The sequence below is a fragment of the Chenopodium album genome, chromosome 16, assembly GCF_948465745.1.
Source record: "Chenopodium album chromosome 16, dcCheAlbu1.1, whole genome shotgun sequence".
In the NCBI taxonomy this organism is placed as follows: Eukaryota; Viridiplantae; Streptophyta; class Magnoliopsida; order Caryophyllales; family Amaranthaceae; genus Chenopodium; species Chenopodium album.
In genome coordinates, this window is record NC_137849.1 from 51515206 (window position 1) to 51528495 (window position 13290).

Genomic DNA, 13290 nt, shown 5'->3' on the forward strand with positions numbered 1-13290 from the left:
AGCATCTACCAAGTGACTTGAGCCATCTCTGCAAACATGGCTCCAGTTGGGCTCGAGAAGGTCTAGTTTTGTCCCCCAACTTGTCGTATTTGGTGACGTATTTTAACTTGTTCCCAAAAATTGTGTCATTTCTTCTGCGATTCTCTTGTTATACCAATCACTAATCGGCCTTTCTACATCACCAAAACATGCCTTCAAGTCCTTTCATTGTCTTTAAATTATTTTTTATTGGACCCAAATATCAAATCTGAATACAAATTCTTCAAGTTTTTACAGCATGTTACATTTTTTTTACATGGAATATATTTCTACATATGGAGTATACCTGAATAAGATTTGGGTTTGCATATCAAATTGACACAAGTTCTCTGTTAACACGAGTCATTAACACAGTAGCGCAAGAATCACGGTAAGTAAGCAACTGGTTTGACGATGTTGCTGTGATCAAGAGATGGAAGAAAATTGGTGTTGAAGGATGGAAATGCATGCTCTTCAAATATGGAAATGCATGCTCTGCAAATAATGTTGCATTGAGAAAATTGGTGTTGAAGGATGGAAATGCATGCTCTTCAAATAATGTTGCATTGGTAATGTGAAAGTAGATAAACATATACTCCAGTGTTGATGTTGCAGATTCTGTCACAGTAAGTTGATACTGTCACTGACGGAGTGATAGGTCATTCATTGGTAGCCAGGATGACCAATTGATGTCTTAATAAAAAGAAGAGTATTTAAATCAAGTGAAGAAGATTTTATAAAATTTGATTGCGTCATACAGGCAAGGGTGATGCAGAGTTTGATGAATCAAATCTAGGCCTGCTATATTTTGGGAGGGAGAAACTGATACTGTCATACTGAAAAGTGAGATAGATAGAATAAAGAAAATGGAGAAATGGTTGTAAACTGGAAAAGACCAAACATCAGAGAGCAGAGAGCAGAGAGCAGAGAGTGAAGCGAAGAAAGCATTCAAAGTTGGCATCTCAATTCTCAAATTCCCTGGACCCTGGATAGCATAAATGCCTACAGAGTTATCGCACTACGATTATAAAAAGCTACTTGTACCTTTCACCTATTCTTTCAAATTACCCATAACATTTTTATTGCTATATACACAGATTGTACTATGTAGTAGTATTAATAAAAGCGACTAGTATTTTGAATATGTACAATTATACTTGCAATCTAGTGCTCTGAAAGCCCTAATAAGTTTTTGCAATATAGGTTTCCAACAACCAACATCCACAATCGGCTTAATTGGCTATTGTGACAGTTCATCCTTATCTCAAGCATACAAACCAAGTTAAGCTTTAAAAAACTAGCTACTTGGCACTTAAGCGGTCTAAATTTAAGTTTATTACCAGTTTGTTCAACTCTTGACAGAAACAGTTGAGATTGTTTGTCATAATTACAAATGAAAACAGTAAATATTGGTCACAAAATGTTTGGAATCCAGATATCCCATTACCTTCTGTGAAAAATTTCATATGCTTAACATTAAGTGCTCACTTTAGCTTTGCCAATGAGATACAAATAAAACACTTCGCCACAAATATCATGTTTGGACATGCCTATGATACTAGTTTCTCTGTATATCACGAGCGATTTCTACACACTTGCTTAAAAGCTCAGAATAAGCATGGGATCAAGAGCCTATATGCCATGGCAAAAAGAATTGAAAAATAGAGATTCTTTTATGATTTACCTATCATCTAGTATACTTTACAATATGTAATTCACATATATAAACGACTCAATTCTATCAATGCACCACTAGCCTACCCATATATGATGGTAAAAGAATTCTAGACACATGAAAAATGTATGTTTTTTTTGGCCTTTTGGGCTAACCAAATAGGTGACTTCAGATGCGTGTAATCAGTCCAATAACTCAGGAGAAATTTGGCCAAAGATATCAGGACATGATTCCCAGTTGCCCTGTTCCCTGGCCTCCCAATACCCTCCGACTAATTGATATGTGTCGGTTTCTTTATCCTTGGCAAACCACCGTGGCTTCCAGCCCCTTTCTTGCATTTTTCGAGCCTGGAATGGCAAGGACAAACAGTTTTTCACTACATCGTCTTTCAGAACTCTGATCATGAAAGATTGTCCCCTCAAAGAGAGATAACTAAGGAAAAGCATAGGGAGCCAAATTCAATAATTTAACATTGATATCACAAATTTAATTACCTGCCGCTGCCTTTGCTCTAGCCGCAACTTCTCTGCATTTGCCTTCTCATACTCCCCGTTTTCCAGGTACCTCTGGTCGGGCCTTAGCCTAGAATCAGTAGGGGGCAGCTTCTCCTATATTAACAGAAACAAAAAATAAATAATCCAAATCCACAATAAGCACATATAACCCTCTGAAGATATATTCCCAATTTCGTTAGCTCTCAATAATAATAATAATAATAATAGAAAAAAGTGAGTCATTCAAGGACTTTGCTTTGCAGTATCCATGCATAACAATTGATCAGGAGGTCTTGTTTAACTAGACTAAGGCGCAGCTCTTAAAAATGAATCAATCTGCAAGATCTAATTCTATTTAAACAATGAAACTAACCAGATTGATCATTCCAACAAATGAGATAGTCCAGGGATGACCTAACTCTTTATGGGTGGGCTCAAAACATTTATATTACCAATCAACAGTAATTTAAGGTAGAATCAGGAACTGTAGCAAATAGAATTTGAGCAAAATTAAAGAAAGGGACAAGGATTTCAGTAGTTACCTTCAATCCAGGAGTAAGCTCATTCAATGTCATCGCAAAGCGAGTTAGATTATATCTGGTTGGGTATCTGGGAGGCTTGCTTCGCCTCCACAATAACCGGGCTTCTGAGACAGCATCTCCCTTTCCTTTACCTAAGCAGTCACCATTTACATAATGCATGCTTTCATCCCACTTCCCAAACAATGTAGCAACTGTTTTCCCATTTCTGTCTTGCACTATACCTTGTACCTGGAAAGCAATCAGATATTTAGAAAGCACATAAAATTTTCTTGATGTGTTAAGCATCAACATAAACCTACTCCTCTTAGTATTAGAGCAAAAAGGCAAGGTCAACTGTCAAAATCAAGATCACCAACTTTAAATAATACACAAGTTTACTAGAAATTTAACTCTAGAACAAGAACGCTGTACAATTTTAATCCAGGTAATAAATAATTATGCACAGTCCATGCTTAACTTTTACACTACCAAGTACTTGCTAGAATCTTAAACACGAGAGCAAGGTATCCAATGGAGACAGAAACAAGTTCACTAGAAATGAAATAGAAGGAAAAACTAATGTTACGTAGTTCTGCTTTAGTTTTCCACATTTTCTAGCCCTTTTTCAGGGCAGAGGAGGGTAATGAGCCTGAAGCTTAGGTGTTTTCTATATTAAATCTACCTGATTCCAAAACACAAACGGAAAAGATCTTTCAAATTCATTTAAGTGATTTAATAAATTAGTAATGTTACCCATCATAGGTCAAATTATATTAAAACAGCTCCTCACAAGACCAAAAAAAAAAAAAAAAAAAAAAAAATTACGTTGGTGAAGAGTGGATATCATCAAGGTTTGATTTGGGGAGAAAGAGGGACAGTACCTGTCGAGGAGTTCGGTCAATAATAGACTGCTCCTTGAACTTCAACTTGCAGGAATACTCCCGATTTCCCTGTATACGCATCGTACCGTAGTGTTCGCAATATAGCTTTCCTAATATAAGGTTGTATATGGATGTGGTTACCTAAAAATAAAAATTACTTTGTAATTCGCAAATTGAGCATAAGAGAACACTTCATATTAGCCAATAGTTGTTTATAAAGCTCACCTTACTCCATTGAAAAACTTCTCCATCATCAAACTCTAAGGTCAGAATTCCAACAGGATCAAGTTGTATAGAGCGGCCCCAAAATTTACTTTTCAAATTGCTGTCTCCCCATAATCTCCATCCAGTTCCATCACAATGACAGGCAACAATCATAGGATGATGACTTACCTAGAACAAAATAACAAACCTAACGATTCAGTTTCCTTTTTCTAAAACAATAATCCAGGCTATTATATTTCCATAACTTCAAGGTCTCAATTCCGAATCATCATAAGAAAACTTACCAAATGAAATGAAAAGCATTATCCATTTCAAAATATAATTGAAAAATAGAAATCACTGATAACATATTAACATGGCACTTTCAGGTGAGAGATAGAAACCTTTTCTGAGAAAAATCGGAGTCCTTTATCAGGAAAATCAGCTTCATAAGTTTCTCCCAACAATGGATTAAATGGCTTACAGATTCGTCCCTCGGTAGAAGCATATCCAGAAACAGCAAACGCAGCTACATTGAGGATTCTCATAAGGCTATTTCCCTGAAATAATCATTTCAAAAACACAATCATGAATAAGAATCTAAATCAGTTCACAGATGTATTATGCGATAAGCACAAAAAACCAATCCTAACAAAGGTTTGAGCCGTATGAAATGGTTGTTAAGCCTTTCTAATTTCTATACAGTACATGGAGAAGACACAATTTCTGTTTTCAACTTCCCAACAACAACAGGCCAGGTGGGGAGTACGCTAACCTAAATTCACATATCTGAAAAATGACTGGAAAAGGAAGATGAGAAAGCATCCTCAAGGGGATCGGATTGAACAAGATTTTCATAAAAGAAATAAAATACATCATAAAATTTCATCTCTGTCCCATTAATGCAGATTGAAGAAATTTGGCAAAAGCTGCAATATTTTTGTTTGAAATAGGCACACAACAACAAGCAGAAAGAAAAGGCAGATTCACCAATTGTGGAATTCTGGCAATACGAATAGCATATTTTAAAGGCGATGAAGAAATCAAGATGAGACAAAATGACATGACATAATCTTGAATATTACCTGCTTTCCCCATGCGTTTGCCCTGTCAAGGAGATACGAATACTCCAATTCTTCGAAGCATTTTTGAAGAGAAGAGATTGGTTCATTAAAATAAACAGGAAGACAAACTTTTGTAAGGTCTTTTCCAATATTATCTTTTATCATAGACCAAAGACTAACTCCTTTCTCTTTCTCCTTAGGATCAGGCAATTTCTTACGCCGTTTGACATAAGGAAAGTTAGCTACTGCGTCTTTGATAGAAGGATCAACATCCTCCTCAGATTCAGCAGCATGAAAATCATCATCATCCGAGGAAAAAGATGATATCCTCAAATCAGACGCACTGCTTTTGAAAGAACTTGATGATAAAAAGTCCCTTGTGTCAAAAAAGGCGTTTTCATCTTCATCTGTGTCTTCCTCTGCAGCATCAGCCCTATCATTATCATCATCAGAATCACTTGGAGTTGCTTCTGCAGGATGGACAGACACGTAATGTGAAAAAAAAAAAAAACAGCAACTACTTTTTCCATTCAGCCATAGCAAGAAGAAAGGGCATTATTAATTAAGCATATAAATTTGGAAAGTATAACCCATCCTCGATTGTGTGCACGAACAAAATTAATTAAAAACAGAAAGCTATTATTTAAGAATGAAAATCACATGATCTGAAAGTGCATTAGACTGTACAGAAAAACACAAGCTAGCCTTTGTTACTCAAATTCTAGAAAATTATTGCAGATTTATATGCCATCAATTACAAGAATTTTAGTAAGCATTGCTAACCTTTCAGTTTGAAACAGGAGCAATAGATAGTAGCCAAAATTCCAAAATATAGAAATATAATCAGATGATTCAGATCAATACTCAAACAAATTATTAAATAATCAGGAACTAAGCTCAATGTCAGAGCCACAGTGCACAATCCCAAACATGCAATGCTATCATATCAACATGAAATGGTTGGTAAAGCTGAGATCAAGCACAACTCTTCCAGATTCTTCAAGTACTAAGGAAGGCATCTTGGAGACTTACAAAGATAGAACAACTAACCAGAATAGCTAAACAATGTCAAACATAAAAATCTTACCACTAGATTTATCTTGTTTTGTTCTGGAGGTCACCCCTTGCTCTTTTGACTGCTTCTGACTCTCGTCAACAACTGTGTTCTCCAAGTCCACCTTTTCGGTCTACAATAAGGCCAAGTAAAAAATAAATAATTCTCTTAGAGGTCAGATTTACCATTACAGCAATTTATTAAGCAAGTATTGCGTATAACTAATTAATCAAGAAAGCAAGAATAACTTGCAGTATCTTCTAATTAAAATGCAAAACAGCAACTCAAATCTTCAAAATTCAGTGGTTTTGAATTGCTAACGGAGTTGATCTATTCCCTTGCAACACATAATAGGTTATGCATTGAAAAAGTTGCAAATTTGCTATTGTTGAGACAAAAGCTTTAGAAACCTTATCATCCATGAAACAGAATAGCGGACTTAGATCAGAGCAACTGTAAATGGGGGGAAAAAAAAATCTCAAAGTGACTCAATTATATATATATATTTTTTAATATATATCTGTTCAAACGCAACATATTAGAGCTTCGGATAAGTCCATCTTCAATCTGCTGTCAGAAGCTGACAATAGGGATACCCAAAATTAAGTCTACACCCTCAGATGCCATTACTGCTATACTGCCTTGATAGAAGAAAAATGCAGACAATTAAACTGTTTAAAAGCAATGGGGAAAAGGAGTGCACAAGATGACTGGTAGACGACAACCAAGGTAAAAGTATTCCAGTTAGTCAAAGAAATTTGCTTCGATGTGCTATCAAGATGCATCAGCAAAAAAGCTGAAGAAGCTGAGCATTGATCAGGGAAAGTCAGGTGAAAGCTGATATCAGTTGGATACTAATGAACAGATTTCACTCATATCATGCATAAATAGCTCGTCTACCTTAACATTGGCACCATCAAATCCAGTACTCCACCATCAAACACCCCAACTTGAGTACACCATAGGTACTCGGAAAACGAAGTTATCACCAAATATTCACTTATCACAATTAGAGTACAAAGTTTGACTTGGTTACAAAAACAATTAAATTAGAGCCTAAATCCCCCTTTCCAAAAAAATGATCAGCTTCATGGACCAAAATGTCAAAAATGCATCTTCATGAGTCGCTTAAGTATAATCTTCTCCACCTCACTCATCTGCAATATCATATGATCCCGAAAATCCAATTCTTCTATATCATTTTATACCACTTTAATTCAACTCATCCTTGATTTACCTCTACTTCTTAAAAAGCATTCTATCAACATCTATGCAAATCAATAGTTTCCCAGCCACCTAATGAATCCTAAGTCCTAACAGTCTGCAAGTAGTTGCGAAGAATCTGGCAGGGAGAATGGTAACTCCGTAACATGAACATATTAAGCTCTGTTTGATATTTTGATGGACAGATAAGTATGTCTGGTGATAATACATGCTTGATTACTCATGTATGCATTTTGTGGAAGTGGAGTGACGATATTGTGATTCCCAGAGCAATGACCTGGAGTTGAATCCTCATACACTTCATCACTCAGAAAATAATCACCCCATTTGGGTTTCCCTAAGATAGATACAAGAGGCCAAGCATAGGGCTCATATGTACCTTAGTAAAAATGTAAGCTTAGTCCTGAGATCTAACTAATCTCATGGATTCTTGGAAATCAATTGAACATCATACAATACTACTGTCAAAAAATATTTGCCTTATGTTTAAGAAAGAGATTTCATAATATACCTATTCAATAGATTAATTAATACCTTGTTAATTACAATAGTGGGAAGGCAGGCTATACAATTTATCAGATCAGTGAATACAAACTTAGTAAATCATTAGACAAGAATAACATAACCCAAAATTAATGAAAACTAAAAATCAGTATTGCTACACAGGACTACAGGAGAAACTGAAGAAGAATGCTGAAACCGATTAGCAGGCTGTTCTCTAATTTTGTTAACATGTACCTCTAAATGACGCAACGTATCAATAAGCATCCACTGCTTCTGCTTGAGCAATACAAGTTGATTCTGCATCCCTGCAAACTCAGCCCTCATAATTTGCTCACTGTCCTGTATGACTGCTTCACTGACACCCTCTTGTTGGAGCCTTTGCCTCAGCTTTTCAGTCGAAAGAGCAACATTGTCAATCGGGGCCATCAGCTCACTGTTGGACATCCGAGGAAACATATCCTTCACAGCTTGCAGGGCATCCACCCAAGTCATTCGATCCTCGCGAGTTTCAGCTCTTAAATGCAGCCTCTTTGTACCAGTATAAATGGAGAATCTCTTGTCATCTGATCTGCTTTCGCGGATTGATGAAACCTACAATAAGAGGAACTTTGAAAGCTGATTTAAATGTATCATGAACAAGAAAGCATAGTGCTAATAGAGATAATTCTGGCGAATATCAATATCAATAAAGCAAAATAACAACATCCCTGAATTCCTCTCATTAAAGCTGCATTTCCAGTTATAAATCAAAGTAATTGTACAAAAACTTAACTAATCATCATGTCACATCTATTCAGTAACTACCTAAATCATGAGAATATACAGTACAAAGTACAAACTAACATTTCCCAAATCAAAAAAAAAAAAAAAAAAAAAAAAAAAAAAAAAAACCCAACTTCTGTTCTCACAGAATCTAACAAAGAAAATGGAATTCTGCATACGACATCGATCGAAAAAGTGAATAAAAATAATAATAAAAAAAAAGGTACCTTGAGGTGAACCTCACCGAAGGGCTTACGGCGGAGCGGGTTGGAGGAAGAATTGTTACCGGAACGGCGAATTCTGCGCATAGACTCATCGCCGATGACCTTGAAACCCTTCTCAGACTCCAAAGTAAGGGTAATTTTATGAGGACCATGAATTTTATAATAAGAAAGAACACCATCTTGTAGCACAAACCACCTGGGTCTCCATCCTTTTCCATAATTGACCCATTTATACAATATCCCAGATATTCCATTTCCGACTATATCGTTTATCTTCACTTCTCTCTGATCCACCGTCGACAGTTGCTGGTGATTTAGAATACTGCTGTTATTGTTGTGAATTTGATTAGTAGCGTTGCCGATGGTGCTGGCGGAGGTGGTGGCGGTGGCGGTGGTGGTGTTCTCTCTCCTCCTGATCACCGCATCATCGCAGCCGTTAGTATGCGGGGCGTCGGCGGAGGAGAGAGAGTGGGACGGCATTGGAGGGAAGGCAGAGGGTTGGTCGCGATTAGAGATTGGAGAAACGCAGCAGAAAGGATGCATGTGATCCCTAATTTGGTTTGGCGGAATAAAATTAAGAATTTGATCTGACCGGAGTTAAGTAAACAGGCAGAGGCAGTTGTATCATCGGGTTCCGGTTGATGTTGATGATGATGATTCAATAAACGGGGCGGGTTGAATGAATTTTGAAAAATAGGAGAGAGAAACAGAGCGGATCATCTCACTCTGGAAACTGGTGAATGGATGGATGGTGAAGTGCTTTTTCGGTTTAAACTTTGTATTATTCAGGCGGTTGGACTTGGAATTGGAATATGCCTTTTATTTTCCTCTTTTACCATTCTTCATCACCTCATTTTTTCAGAATAAAATACAATTATACTATCAAATAAAAGATTTTAGCAAATCAATAACAACAAAATAATTTGGGAAATGATTTAAATCAAGTGAAATAGATAATCATAATTGACTATTGACTTAATTACCATTTCAATTTTTTATTACTCTTACTTTTTAATATGCTAAACAAGTTCTGTTCTACATTTTTGTTTTGAAAAATTATCATTTCCTTGATTTAAGTTGTAAAGGTAGTTCTTATAATCTTATTTGACTTATTTTTCCTAAATTTATCTTATCTTTAACTTTTATATGAACTTAAGAAGTTGTGTGAATATTTTCACTTGATAAGAGTTAATGATGTTCAAATTACGAATAAGTTTTACTAAGTATCGATAAGTTTATATTGATTGTACCATTAGCTAGGTGCATAGGTGGTGGCTTGTATGATGACTAAGGGAAGCAATTCAAAGTTTCAATTAGAAGGTGAATGACCACGGTTGTGACTTGTGAGAGGGTCAATGCCCGTTATTGTGATAGGCGGGAGGATGGTTGGACACTCACACTAGTATAACCGGTAAATATTGAAAGGAGAAATTATAATTATTTTTTTTTTGAGAATGAAAAATATTTTGTTCTAGCACATGATTTGTTAATCTCTTTGCAATAGAAGATTGATTTAACAAAATACTCAAAAAGTAAGACCGTTTATACATTATTAGTCATAATTAAATTGAAGGGTAAATTAATCCTAATTAAGTAATATATTCACACAAAAACACATTATACAAAGTATTACCTTGTCAATATCATTTAAATAAAAAGTTAGATAACTTGTTAGGTAGTTAGTTACTCTTTCCTGATTTCTTTGCATTCATAGGATGGTTTAGACTTAGTTATTAGCTTAATTATTACGCTTGCTAATGGTTTCATGAGTACAAAATGGCTGCTAGCCTGGTATTCCTTGCCTTTGCTTTCAGTAATCAGATTACTCATAAGTCATATCTACAACAAGTATAATTTCACGGGTTTGGATTTGTTTAATACATTTACACCAAAAAGTATAACGCGCTAATCATCACTTGACTTTAGCTATCGAAATTGAACTAGCACCTAGATTATAAAACTCTTTACTTGAATACAAAGACAATCTTTCCCTAATTATACTAAGACATGTTTAAAGAGACACATGGAAATCATAACTCTACTTTTCTTGGTCATAGCCTTTGTTTAATGTTGTATTCACCCTTTTGATCCTAGCCAAATTTTCGAATAATATTCTCTCCGTTGCCAAACTTTAAATAATATGCATTGAATATTACATGAAGATGAAGGTAGGTACAATGCCCAAGACTATGAGTGTTTGGAGTATCGGATACTCCATATATTATATACGTCTGACTCTTGACCATGTTTTGTGTTATTAAGCTAAATAAAGGAGGGTGATTTAGGATGGAGTAATGACAAGACATCAAATCTAGTACTAGTAAACAAAATGAAATTAGCGAGACATAAAGGGCAGCGGGCAAGAAAAGGGGACAAAAAGCAAGATAGTTACAGTTGAGTTGAGATGGTCAATTGTGGCCACAGTGAAAATTGCATCTATTTGTAATGTGTAAAACTGTAAAGTGATTGTGGAAGGCGAATCAATAATTAATTTATTCATGTGCAAGTGCAACATAAAAAAGAACATAGTCGCCAAAACCAAAAATGCGCAAATAATATGATTATTAATATAATACTACATACGAGTAGTACTTAATACTAATGATGTAAAACAAAAAACAATGGGAGGAAGAGAAGAGAAGAGAAGAGAAGAGAAGAGAAGAGAAGGCAAGGCATCCCTGACAAAAGAAAATACTCCGTAGTACTAGAAGGCGAATCAGGTTCAGTTGATATGAGTAGTTGATCTGTTTGTTTGATTGATGAAATTGAAACGCTAATAGCCAACAACAAAGACGATTAGGATCTGATTCCAGAGATTTCTCTCTCTATCTTCAATTCTTGGTTGCTGACTCACCCTGCCAAACAACAATTGACCCTTTTTTTAGTCGCTTTACAGCTCAATCTCACTTCTGCAGGCTGCAACATAAATACCATGTACTGTACTACTTTTTGTTAGCTCACCTGTTTCAGGCATCAGCTTCAGCATTCTATATCTCACTATCGTGTTATTTCTACGGAGTAGTACATATTTCTTGTATTTGTACATGTATATTGCCATTACGTATGTGGTATGTCACTCTACAATTTAGTTTAGATGGGAAGAAAGATTTGCTGCCAAATCTATATTAAATGTTGCTGTACTACGGATTATTCACGAAAAGCTCATTAAGTTGTTTTATCTTAATCATTTACTTGGCAACACATAGCAAAGATTTAGTTTCTTCAATGACTAGAGATGGACTTTGAACAAGCAAGTTTGACATTCACAACTGTTAAAGTGAAGCAACAATTTAAAATTAATTTGATAAAAGGTGAAAGAAGCTAAAATTCAGAGATTTAATCACAGAAATTAGAGGTGGGCATTGGGCAACTTGAAATAAATGCATAGGGTAACTGGGATTTGAAATTAAAATTGGTCCACCATTGTGCTACTGTACAAGTCCCATGTGACTAAACCATACCAAGACAAGAATGTCCATGAGGATGAATCAAAACTCTTCTTCTTCTGTTAAACAAACTGCCCCAATAATTCTCCCTTTGTTTCCATTTTTGTCTTACTGCTATTATCTATTTACCCACTTTTATATAATCGTATTATTCATTAGTTATTCTTTTTTTCCTAGGTAAGGAAAACGACCAACCCTAAGGTCAAATTTCTAAAGGCTGAGGCCACCTTCCTCATACAAGTACAACCAAGTCATTTTCAGTATACATAACCCTGCCTTAAAAGGTTGCCTTCTTAATTCTTACGGAGTACCTCCCAATAAAATAATATACCGAGTATCATGTACGCAGTTGCATGCATCACCTAGCGCCATTGACATACGAAGTACTCGTATGAGATACTTAGCCCACTAAACCTCACTACTTGATGTGCTGGTCTAGTTATTTGATGCAGCTTGACCAAGTGCTTTATATGATTTGCCATTCCCAGATTTCAAGACAACTACCTCACCAACTCAGCTTTATTAATTTCTTTACTTTAGTAGAATTATTACTAATTTTAATTATAATATTTGGGCAGAATGATTTAGACTAATTCAATGATGAGTTAAGTAGTTGGCAAAGTCCAACTAGACCATCCCAAATTGACTCAGAGACGTCTAGAAGGAAAGACATGGGTAAACTATGTAAAACAGATTCTTATGATATTTAATTAAACACTTTATTAAATAGTGAAATCGATTCATTAATATAAAGTCATACGGCATTCATTAAAGAACCTTTGCAGTACTCCTAAACCTTATAAAAAACATGGTTTAACTATGTGATATTCCACCTTCTATTCTATTCTTGAAAAGCCACAAGTTTTAAAATAGAAGGCAGGTAAGCAACAAACAAATAAGAATTTATTGGATTCTGGACAATACAACTGTTTAAATGTTTGCTAGATAAAACTAGTGAATATCTCTCCTCAGCCCTTACCAATGGAAAACTAATATTAGATGAAGAAGAAGGGGCTCCAGCTACTAAGGTGTCCCAGGTACCAAAGCGTGGTTCTATATCTGAGAAAGTTTCTATAATACTGTATCAAGTATGACCATACCACCCCAATGGGAAACAGGATACCCTTCACCTAGAAAATGGACAAAATTATCATCATTACTTTGCTAAATATGCTCAAAGCCAGATTTAAACTCGGGTAATATTCACCTAATATTTTCA

General features: G+C 35.5%; 1 protein-coding gene across 1 annotated transcript; it reads right to left on the bottom strand.

The window, feature by feature from the left end:
• Nucleotides 1-1354: 1354 nt before the first annotated feature.
• LOC145586973 (oxysterol-binding protein-related protein 1C-like) lies at nt 1355-9396 on the bottom strand. The gene is made up of 10 exons (XM_081643969.1): nt 8629-9396; nt 7874-8230; nt 5945-6044; nt 4879-5327; nt 4198-4353; nt 3815-3982; nt 3590-3730; nt 2730-2957; nt 2188-2301; nt 1355-2040 (listed from the first exon to the last, which is right to left on the bottom strand). Exons 1-10 carry the CDS (start codon nt 9166-9168, stop codon nt 1876-1878), a joined length of 2418 nt encoding a protein of 805 aa, XP_081500095.1. The 5' UTR covers nt 9169-9396; the 3' UTR covers nt 1355-1875.
• Nucleotides 9397-13290: the final 3894 nt, after the last annotated feature.